The sequence below is a fragment of the Magnolia sinica genome, chromosome 1, assembly GCF_029962835.1.
Source record: "Magnolia sinica isolate HGM2019 chromosome 1, MsV1, whole genome shotgun sequence".
In the NCBI taxonomy this organism is placed as follows: Eukaryota; Viridiplantae; Streptophyta; class Magnoliopsida; order Magnoliales; family Magnoliaceae; genus Magnolia; species Magnolia sinica.
In genome coordinates this window covers 12,029,301-12,041,157 of record NC_080573.1, presented here as the reverse complement: position 1 = coordinate 12,041,157, position 11,857 = coordinate 12,029,301, and the positions used below count along the sequence as shown (strand labels likewise).

The 11,857-nt window shown below is 42.4% G+C and overlaps 1 protein-coding gene across 2 annotated transcripts in view; it reads right to left on the bottom strand.

The window, feature by feature from the left end:
* Nucleotides 1–328: 328 nt before the first annotated feature.
* Nucleotides 329–11,857, bottom strand: part of LOC131240118 (heat shock 70 kDa protein 16) — a 29,250-nt gene continuing 17,721 nt past the window's right edge. For both annotated transcript variants that reach the window (XM_058238184.1, XM_058238177.1), the window contains 5 exons: nt 1,781–1,981; nt 1,558–1,704; nt 1,086–1,214; nt 866–996; nt 329–488 (listed from right to left, as the gene is read on the bottom strand). In XM_058238184.1, the coding sequence (XP_058094167.1) occupies nt 383–488; nt 866–996; nt 1,086–1,214; nt 1,558–1,704; nt 1,781–1,981 (714 nt within the window). In that variant the 3' untranslated portion in view covers nt 329–382. The remainder of the gene's footprint in view (nt 489–865; nt 997–1,085; nt 1,215–1,557; nt 1,705–1,780; nt 1,982–11,857) is intronic.

Genomic DNA, 11,857 nt, shown 5'->3' with positions numbered 1-11,857 from the left:
ACGCGGTAAGCATTGGTGTCACCGTTAGCATTACAAATAATGGCAAAATGCTTGATACAACAGCTGAAAATATTTCTATGCAATTGAAAAGCCCAAAAAACAAAAAAAATCTGGCCAAAATAAGAGAACCCATCAATGGCAGACATGACGCCATGCAACCAAGTGTACAAGAGCATCAGAACACTTGGAATTGCACAAACGGTTGGGTAAACGCTAATGGAAAAAATCAGAGGCCAGCCGAGCATGATTAGTGGGGTATGAGGCCTCCGTCAGTTACCCAAAAAAAAAAAATCATGATGGGTTACAGAGATAAGAAACAAATAAGGCTTATAAGATAACAAAAGACAAGGAATTTAAATAAACCTAGCTTCAGTGGGCCATCTCACTCTGTCTGTTCGCCGTTATCTGGTATATTTGGACGGTCTGTTCCCTTCGTCTCAACTGGCCTTGTAGGAGAAGCCTTGGGTCTTATTATATGTCTACAAGTCCTGGGCATGAACCAAATAAAACCAAATGAAGTTCTCGAAAAAAGGATAGAATGCCTGCTTGTAGATGCCCCTGTGAATGATAAAGAACCACCCCTGTTGAATGTGCCACAACCCAAAAGTCAGGGTGGACCACTCAGTAAGCAGGACACTGTTATTATTTTTAGTCTTCGTCATTTCATACTCGTGTAGCCAGACCAGCCTGAGTCCTGGGCCATGGTACATTTACAGCAGACCCCAATGGATGAGTGGTCCATATTTCCCACACACAGAAGCACTTTTGGGGGTGATGATGTCTGGTGTTTGCAGGTGTGTGCTTGCATTTAGAGAGCATCCCTTACTGAGTTGATATGTCCAAGTCAGAGCAGAGAGAATCTTACATATCTAGTGCCTCTGTCTGTCTTTTGATTTCATCGGAAGATAGTACTGGGTCAGTGTTCTTGGGTAACGAATCCTGCAGCTGTGTTTTCTCACGTAGCCACTGTTCCGCTTTGTTGCATTCATTAAGGACCTATGATGAAAAAATAATACCATATAATCAAAATGCCATCTAATCATCAACATCCCCCAGTTTTGTATAGGAATGATGAGGGGTCCTACCGCATCTCTATCACTGTTAGCCAGTGATTTCACAGCCATCCTGTAATCTACAATACGCTTCAAAAAATCCCTTGTTGCTTGAGGCCTAGTTTCTTCATCTTTGAATCGAGTTTCGATAGGATCCACCAGCTATTTGATATAATTTATAAAAAAAAAAAAAAAAAAAAAGTTTAGTGTATGATGGATCATAAGATTGGGCCCATTTGAGTGTTTCAGCCTTTTGTGCAGGACAGGGTGGACCACCAGAAAATCAAAATTGGCTTCGTTTTGATATTGATCTGCAGCGGGAAAAGTGGGAAAACGGAAGCCAGCTCAATGAGGTTTCTGTTTTCTGTGGCGCCCAAATGCTAGGTGGACAAGATACTGTCCTAACAAAACCCCCGTCATACTGACCGGGGAGGCACCCAAACAGCAAACAATAAGAAAGAAGAGATGAGAATGCAGTTCTTTTGAAATTTGGGTGTTAAATCACCTTCTGTAGTTCCTCCAGCTTCTCAGTGTAAACCTTCTCAGATTCATCATCACCATCCTCATATAGCCAGTCTTCTGTCTGTTGTAAGTTTCTGGAGATCTCTTCCTTCTCCGAATCAGTTGCAAAGCTCCGATATGTATCAAAAAGCTATTGAAATGCTCGTATATTATCATATGATCTAGCATCCAAAAAAGCAAAAGAGATATCCTGTATGTCGATTTACCTTATTTCGCGTACCATAGATATATGCTTCCAGGGCATTCCTTTTATCTTTTGTTTGTTCCATAACTCTGTCCTGACGAGCCAACTGAATTTCTTTCTCTTGAGCTTCCAATAGCTCTGCCTTTGACAGCCCGCCATATATGGTCTCCGTGACTGGTATCTCAATTCTCCTTGAAGATCTTCCTTTTCTTATTACATCAGCCTACAAAAGTTAATGGCATTGCGGTTCTTTATACAGCTGAAGAAGGGTTTGAAGAATGAAAAAGAATTAAGCAAAAGACAGTAAATCATCGTGTTGGAGTATTTTCAATAGAGAATTGATATTGGTGTGGACCATGAGACAGATAAATGTGCTATTGCATTGCCAGTAGTAAATAGGATGCACGTATCTATCAGCGGGAGACTCGGGTAGGTTGTAAATGATGTGTCATCGGGCTTGTTTGTTTAGAGAGAAATCCATGGAAAAGAATACAAACTACACTGATGTAACAGTTTCCTATATTTGAGAAACCAAAAGGGAGAGGGAAATAAATTTCTTTTTCCTAGCTTATCCTCAAATCATGAGTAAGATCATTCCCCAAAAACTGTTAAATGAAGATTTCCATGAAGAGAGCTCTTGGCTTGCGACTGCTGACATTTTTTTAGCATTTCCCATGGAAAACAAACACTCCAAGCAAACAACGAATAATTGTTGGATTCCACGGTTCTCCAGTTCCTGAGGATCCCATAAGGGTTCTCCATGTCCACCTTTTGGATTCTCTCTACACAAAAAGACCTAAACAATAAGCAATTCATTTTTCAGTGAAATCCTTTTACAAGTTGCGAGGCAGGGATGGAAGTAGTCAAGAGGTCAGTCCGACTGCTTTCCCTATGGTGATATGGTACTCCAAAGGTAGGAATGCTTGCTTGGTTAGTGGGCAGAAAGAAGGTGCTAACAGTCGATAATCTCTGCAAGAGGCAGATGATTCTCTCGAATGTAAGCTTAATGCGTTTTCAGGATGAAGAATTGGTGGATCGTCTTTTTATATATTGTTTGTTTGCTAAAAGGATTTGGGATTGCTTCTTCAATTTATTCAGAGTAGCATGGGTGATGCCAAGCTCTATTGATCAGTTCTTTTTGATGTGGCGTGATGGGGGCAAAGGGAAGGTTGGGAAAAAGTTTGGTGTTAGCGGGTATCTGGTTTCAATGGTTGGAAAGGAATGATCGATGTTTTAGGAATTGGAAGAGGCAAGAATTGGAGGTGTTTGGGAGAGCTAAATTTCATGTAATGGAGTGGGCGATTGCATCAAAGGCAATTGCTCATTTTCCAGATAGCTGGTTAAGAGTCGAAATTTTCTCCTTTTTGGTATCGGGGCTCTGTATTCTTTAGGCTATGGCCTCTAATCAATAAACTTATCAATGTTCATATATATATATATATATGATAACCAATTCATGCATGTTTCCCATCCCTTTCACTTGAGAAGAGATAACCTCTTCAGCACATAAACAGGATTGTCATTAAGCCAATGTTGTAGTTCTAAACAAATAAACAACGGAGCGGCAGAAACAAGATCACATCCAAGGCTTCCAATTTAATGATATGGCAAATAAATTAATCATGATACTGGCTGACATGGGAGCAGCTATCACTAGGGAGGTCAATGGGCTAGGTTCGGGCCTGGGAAGAGATCAACCTGAGCCTGGACCATTTACATTCAGGCCTGAAATTTAGGCTCAGCCCTGGCCCATAGGCCTGAAAGTTAAGCCGAAGCACGGTCCATGGCAAATGTAAACAGGCAAGATTCAAGTTCAGGACGGACCTTGAATAGAAAATATCACTAAATTCAAGCCCGGGCACAGACTTTATTTTTCAGGCCCAAAAATAGGCCCAATGCCTGCCCATGGGCAGAAAAATTCAACCCAAGCCCAGCCCATAGCAGGCCGCCTGGACCTGACCCACAGGCCTGAAATTTAAGCCGATGGCCAGCCCATGGCAGGCATAAACAGTGCTGGATTCAAGATTCAGCTGGGCCATGAATAGAAGATGCCAAAAATTCAAGCCTGGGCCATCTCATTTACTTTTCAGGCCCAAAATTTGCCCTAATACCTGTCCACAGTCCTAAAAGTTAAACCCAATCCTGGCCCATGGCAAGCTTAGCACGATAGCCAAATGGACAAACCTGGCCATTTTCAACCCTATCTACCAGGGGCTCATATTGTTATTTCACTTTACGGTCTTATGATAGAGGAATTATATGTTCCTGATTAATGAAGATGTCTACATAGTCTTGATGCACTTAACCCGTGAATTAAAGGTTTCTCAGAAATCAACCCAAAATCCAACGAAGAAGCCCTCTCATTTCCCTTCACTTAAAACAAGTTTCTGGTCAAAACGTCCCAAAATCTAATCAAGTGAATCGAGTTTGTCAAGTTCCGAGTTGAAAATCCTCAACCCAACCCCAACACAACCCTAGGTTGGGTTGAGGCCTCATGCAGCCCGACCCAATCCAAACGCAACATTTTCTGCAGTAGTCATGTGAGTTATTACTAATATACATGATGTAAACATAAAATCATGACCTGCATGGAAAATATGATTCATGATTGGAACCATCCAGATTCCTGATGAAACTTCTAGCATAAGTTTGATGCCAGCTGCAAACCTGAAGCAACCCTCCTTTATCCAGGATGGGGACTGGCAATAAGAGCACAAAACTTCCATAGGCACAATGCAATAGACCATTCAATAAGTTGATTACAATCAAGTGCTATCTAATCGTCTATTACATAGGTTGATTGCAATCAATGAGTTGATTACAATCAACAAGTAAGAAAAGAATTGTATTCATGAAGCCATCCCCAATTAATTGGGATAAAGCATAGATGATGATCATGATGATAATGATTGGAACTGTCCATATTGTGGACTCTATGGTCCATGCATGGTAAATAGGGTTAATGATCGGAACTAACCCAAGGCCTACATGTTGAGTGGTTTGATGTCTTTCTCGATAGTCCTTATAAAAGTAGTAAGCCTTTTCTAGTATATTCCTTTAATTTTATTTGTTTATAGGTGGTGATTGTAGACCTCGTTTTGCTAGTATCATGTTTGTAGTTACAGGTATTACCTTAGTGATGTTATTTGATGGTGTAGAAGTGGGGAAGCATGAAGCGAAGCGGCAAGAATTTTGGGTGCAGAAGGGTAAGCGTCTCTTTCAAAATGTAAACGTGTGTGTAGGTAGGAAGCAAGAGCAGGAGTCCAAAGCGAGAGCGAAATCTGGTTATAAGGATCCTGCAACTAAGGTTGGGTGCTTGATTTTGTTATAAGTTTCTAGTTAGAGGTGTTAACCCAACCCTACCAACCTGAATTGTGTTAGAGTTGAGTGCCTTGAGTTGAGGTTTGGTCAGGTCTAGGGTTGGATTTGGCCTTTAGGGGCTGACTCCTCTTGAGGTTGGGTTAGGCTTGGGTTGACCCTCAACCTAGCCCAACTCGCTCGAGTTGCACCCCTAGTGGCGAATAGTCTCGAAGGTTAGTAGAGAATTCCTAGCCACCAGATGATCACCACATGGTGCAATCCTACGCAACCATGTAAAGTAACTAGAATGTTCCTAGGTCTATAAAGGGAGGAGTCCTCGTTTGTAAGTTGTAACCAACCTTAGAAACCTCATATAGTTTTAAACATTCCTGATTTACTTCTTCAAGCCTCTCTTGTGGGCTCTCTCTCCTCTTCGAAGTAGCTTGGCTACACTTGGGTGGTAGGTTGACCATCCACAACGAGATTGCAAATATGAGTGCTGCACAGTCTATGCTTGGGAAGCACTTAGTTCATGACAATATGCTAAAGTAGAGGTCCCAAGTCCCGTTAACCCTGAAAACTGCTCTTAGAAGAATCCATTTCCCTGAGACTATCACCATTACAGGAACAATAAATGTCAACATAAACAAGATGACCTGGTGAAGAGATGCCTCAGCAAAAATGATCATGTCATTGATTAAACTGCAAAAAGGGCAGTCCAAAATCCCCCACAAAGAGCAAAACCACAATACCTTAGATGCAGTCCAATGCAAAAGATCATCATATGCCAAAATAATTATCAGGATCTAACCTAGCATATTGGAATCCAGAAAAGATCCTAATACTTATGAAGAGCTATGAGTTCTTCAAAAAATGAGATTACTAGGATAAACAGTTGATCTTGCTGGAGACCACTTGGACTTATTACACATTCACACTTCTGCCAGCAACCTGATTGAGATTTATGTAATCAACAGAAAAAACAATTTACGACAACACAAAGATACACATGGGGAAGCTACACATCAAAAGAAGAAACTTCTGCAAAAACTGGAAGTAACTTCAAACCCAAATCCAAAGAAGTATCTTTTTTAACTGTTTTTTTAGGTGATATTTTATTGCAAAAAGAGAGGAAAGGAACAAACTAGAACAGAAAAGGAAAAGCAACAGAAAAACAGAACAAAAACAAAACAGGAAAAACCAGAAAACCCCCTAAAAATATACAAAATCTGTCCCCTGACAGAAGGAACCCAGGAACAACCAAAGACACTACGGCACCCAGTCCCGAAACATGACAAGGACCCGAGAGAAAACGCAACGGAGAGATTCCTGAAACAGTGGTTCTTTCTTTTCGACCAAATTCCTGAAACAGCGATCCTCCACTTTCTTTTTCCCAATGCTCCTCTTGGCTCTGCATGCCAACTGCAAAGAAGATCCTCCATAGAGGAGGGCATAACCCAAGCAAACCCAGAAAGTCTAAAAATGCTCCACTGGATATCAGACGAGAAAGTACAGTGGATGAAAATGTGATCCATAGTTTCTTCAGACTGGTGACACAGAAGACAAATGTTGAGGATGTACGTTCCTCATTTTTGTCGATCATTAGGACTCTCTTTCTTCCCACCAACCATCCGAAACCTGCCAGTTTGGGGAGAACTCTTACTCCATAGTTCTGGAGAGGAGCAGTAAGGGTGATGCAGGATAACAAACCACTTGCTCTAAAAGCTCAAACTGATAGAGCTTGGTGAATCAATCCCTTTATCTCATAGCCCCGGCCCCACATCCCGGGTTAGGTCCTCGCCCGAACCCCCTCGTGGGCCCCACATCACATGGGTTCGGCCTCACACGAGCCACCCGCCTCATACTGGTGGGGCCCACCTCACACGAGCCACCCACCCCGAGTGTGACCCTACATCCCACAGGCCACCCCACTCAAGCCCGGTGTGACAATGCCCCTGCATCAAAGGGCAGGAAACGAAGCAAAAGAAACCGCTACGAGGAATTTGTAGAAAGATCTAGAGGAGAAGGATCCAGAAGCTTAAAGTCTCCATCACATTGTGTCTTCTATGTCAAGAGAGGGCTGGAAGATCTACAACCGCGAAAGGAGAAGAGTAAGGTCATCGATCTTAGAATCCAATAAGTTCCTATGAAAAGGGTGAAGCCATAGACCTCCCCCTCTCATAGAGATGAAACAATCTTTGACCAGAACATCCTTATTAGAAGAGATGGCAAAAGGAGTGGGACATGATTCGGCCAAAGATTGGTTTCGACACCACAAATTGAGCCAGAATTTGATTTTGTGCCCATTTCCAAGAGATAAGGAAATTCTCTCGAAGATCAAGAGACGGACCTAGCTATACCTTTCCATATGAAAGAAGATCGATAGAGAGAAGAAGACTTTGTCCACCAACCTTGAGGGGAAAGCTCATATTTAGCAAATATAATTTGTTGCCACAAACTCTCTCTTTCATTACTGAATCTCCAAACCCGCTTGCCTAAAGGGGCCTCATTGAAGAGGGATAGTGGGGACAATGGATCTCCTTGACGAAGACCACGAGAGGATTTGAAAAATCCAAAAAGGAGATCCATTAATAAGGATAGAGAATTTAGGGGAAGAAACACAGTTCTAATGCATGCCCTCCATTTCGAACCAAAACCCATTTTTTTGAAGCATATAGTCAAGGAAGTCTCATTCAAAATAATCATATACTTTCTCCAAATCCAATACTTTCTCCAAATCCAACTAGCACAAAATACATGAGATGGGCATAAGAATCCAAACATTCATTAGCTACAAGAACATGGTCCAAAACTTGTCTCCCTTCAACAAAAGCAAATTGGAAGGGGGAGATAACCTTGGGAACAATAAGCCTTAATCCTTATCTGAGAATTTTAGCTACAAATTTATAACGACTGCCTATCAAACTAATAGGACAAAAGTCCTTGGCAGAGATAGCGCCTTCAACTTTAGGGATTAGAGCCAAGAAAGTGCAACCCAGCTCTGTAGCCAAACTATTCCCTTCAAAGAAATCAGAAATGAAGTTGAAGAGATCTTCCTTAATCTGATCCCAGAAAACTTGGAAGAACACTATCAAGAAACCGTCCAGGCCGAGCACTTTATCCCTCTCCAATCCCCAAACCACTTCCTTAGTCTCGTGACTCTCGTCCAAATCAACTTCTCTTTTGAGAAACAGTGCATCCACCTCAGAAATGGAGTTAAAGTAAAGGTTATCAATCGAGGGGCGCGAGATACATTATGAGGAAAAAAAATTAGAGAAATAATCCACAAGCACCGAGGAGATGGAAGTTTTGTCGGTGACTACAGAATTTCCGATTGAAATGGAGGAGATAAGATTAGAATCGTTTATCGAGTTAGCGTAAGAATGGAAAAAAATTGTATTCCGATCTTTAAGCCAAATAACCATAGACCTTTGTCTCTCCTCTTTCAATCTAGAACAATACTCAAAAGATAGATTCAATCTAGAAATCGAGTCAGCCTCAGGGAGCTAGCCCATCTCCTCTTTTATGTCAAATTCTTGGATAGTAGCAAGAATAGAGGCCATTTCCAGCTCATGAGGACCGAAAACATCATGGTGCCAAGCTTTCAAGTTGGACTTTTCAGCATCTGGAGTTTTTTATGCAACACAAAACCAGGTCTATCTTCAACAAGGAAGGAGGACCACCAATTAGAAACCAATTCTTTGAAGCCTTCCACTTCCAGCCAAGCAAGCTTGAAGCGAAAAGGTTTGGGGCCCCAGTTGATTTCTTTCATCTCAAGAATAATAGGGCAGTGTCTGGGAAGGCCTCTCTGACGGGCAAAGGAGAAATATTGGATCCAACTAGGGGAAACAAGAAATCTATCCAACAGCGACATTGGGGGCGAGGGGTTAAACTAGGTATAGTTGAAACTTCCCATGGGAAGATCCGTGAGGCCATGCATGCCAACCCAATTAGCAAAATCTTTCATAGATTTAGAAATTCTAACGTTATTGAGTTTCTCAAATGAGAACCTAACAACGTTAAAATCTCCTCCCACATCCCACAAGAGATTCTGTTTGAACACAACAGCCGATAACTCGAATAAAAAAAAAGGGCAAAGAGAGGGATTGTTAGGCCCATAAACCGCTAAAAATATCCACCGGAACCCAAAAGATTCCCCACCCAACTATCTTCCAGGGATCTAGAAGCAGAATACCTCCCGCAAATCCATTAGAGTTAAGGGCTAACCAGTCAATACCTTTGCTTTTCCAAATGGATTTAATCAAACCTCTGCTAACCAATTGCAACTTGAGTCTCCTGAATGATGACCAATTTAGCCTTTGAACAACGACAATTTTTTCTCACCCGGCCCTTTTTGGGGACAACCCAAACCCTAAACATTCCAAGAGAGGATCTTCATTGGGGAGATTTCAGAGACACTTTCCCCTTCCTCTCTTTATGAGGGATTGCATTTGTACAAGTCAGGGAAGAAATACTCAAGTTAGCTAATTCACTGTTCTTGAGAGGATTCTCTGGGGAACAATTCCTCAAGAAACCCTCCACAATAACTATTGTACACGAGCCGAACCGAGTCAAGCTTGGCCCAACTCAAGTTGGCTCGACCAGCAGGCTGACCTGGCTCAAACTCAGCCTGCCTTGATCCCCAAGCCTAACTGACCAACTCGGTTTCAAGCCTACAAGTTGAGCTCGAGTTTAGGTTTTAGGGTTTAGGGTTTATACACACACACACACACACACACACACACACACACACACACACACACATACACAATATATTTATATTAAGAGAACCCGATCCGAGCCGAGTCGAGTTGAGTTCAGCTCGAAATTTTTTCGAGCTCAAAAAATCAGCTCGACTCGGCTGCTCGAACCTAGTTTCGAGTCGAGTCGAGCAAGTTAACCAAGCTAATTCAATTCGTGTAAAGCTCTAATAGTAACTTCTAGACCCCGCTTTGCCACCAACTTGAATAAAGCAATGTATTTGTCATCCAAGTTTCCAAATACTACCCCTAATAATCAACCAACATGTCCTACTGCCTCCATGACCCACCGTTTCATTTTAATAGCCTCACTAAACCTTCCAGGACCTCCAAGAGGATGGAAGAAACGCGATCCTCTCCCAGTTGAATTTGGTGAGAGATATATCCAAAGGAGGTTCTAAGGGGAACAACGATGATTGGCTTCTTCTATCAGATCAACTGGAGGGAAAAAAAGGGGGGACCTGGATTAGGGCCAATGGGTTCACTAGCCGGAAGTGCTAACATGGACACTCATCGTTAACGATCACAAGAACAAAGGTAGCAGAAGAGACCGAAGATGAAGATGGGGTTTGGACAGATTCAGCAAGGGAAGAAAAGGATTTAAACAAAGAAGAGCTCACGAATTCGAGAGAGGAACACTCCATTTTGCTAGGCTGAGGAGAGGAAATAAGATCCTTGGTGGAACCATCCAAGTGACAATCTTCTTCTTCAAAAGAACCATCCTCTAACAAGTAACCCGACAGCAAGATATCTGAATCCTCCAGAGAGCCTTTCAATGCCACATCAGAGGGATTTCCCCATATTTCTTCGTTGCAAACCCCCTCTTTACCTTTGGAAGACTCTGGAGGAAACTTCAAGATCGTCTTCTGCCAGATCGAGAGGAATAGGATCCTCAACAGACGCTCGAATCACGAAAGGAGCAGGAGATTTTTGTATTGATCAAGCAGCAACAGGAGGGTGACACGTGGAAGGCGATACAGGTCCCTCTCTGCCCGATGGAGGGTCTTCCCCCATAATTGAGGTGGTAGTCATCGAGAGAAGGCCGTGAACTAGCCTCGAGGGCATAGGAACAAAGATTGGAGGGGTACACGTAATCTCTACATCTGAAGGGAGAGACGTAACACCACCAGAAGTTTGCCACTGTTTCTATTCTGCTGCTTGAGGGCTCTCTCGGCCACCTCACCTCATTAATAGCATTCGAAAAGGGCGATGGAGTTGACATATCACGAGAGATAGTAATGATATTAACAGGATAGGAGACGATATTTTTTAGAACTCCGATGAAGCGAGAAACTCATGTCCAAGGATGGAAGAGGTCTCGAGAACGAGAGAGGAGGAGAAATTTTGTTTTGCTACGGAATGAAGGCGTCTCCAGACGATGACACGTGCCTATGAGAAACCTCCGTAGGAACGGTTGAGATTTAGCATGTGGGATCTGTAGGACGACTTCTATGAGGAGACAAATTCAGTAGTTCGCAGTCCATTGATAACGGTGGTCCTTCATTCATGGCGGATTGAAGGTGCCTTCGGAAAACGATTTAATTCGAATCACCAGGAGGAAACCTTTCCTTAATAGGGTGAAGATCCCGAAAGACTTTAACAAGGAGGGAATCTTTTCCAACAACGATCTTGATCTCAGATGGAATAACCTAGAGTTTCTTAATCCTGATCAAAATCCTAGCAAAATAGAGCTCTTCCCATCTTTCAGTCGCATGATCCACAAGAATAGCCTCGCCCAAATAGGATACCAGTGAAAGAAAAAAGTCCTCAAACCAAAACTCCAAAGGAATCCCTTGGAAAGCAAACCAGTTATCCTCAGAACCAAACACAGACCAATCAGACTATTTCCTGATACCAGCCATAGGACCCATACCGTTATGATAAGCGATAAAAAGAATCTTGTTAAGATCAAAATAAGGACGAAGTGAAACCCAGACATCACACTCGGTTAGGAAATGAAGTAGGAAGTCCCCTTCCTGAAGCCCACAAAAGAACTGGAACCAAAGGGAAAGGTCGTATAAGAAAATTTTGGAGCGAAG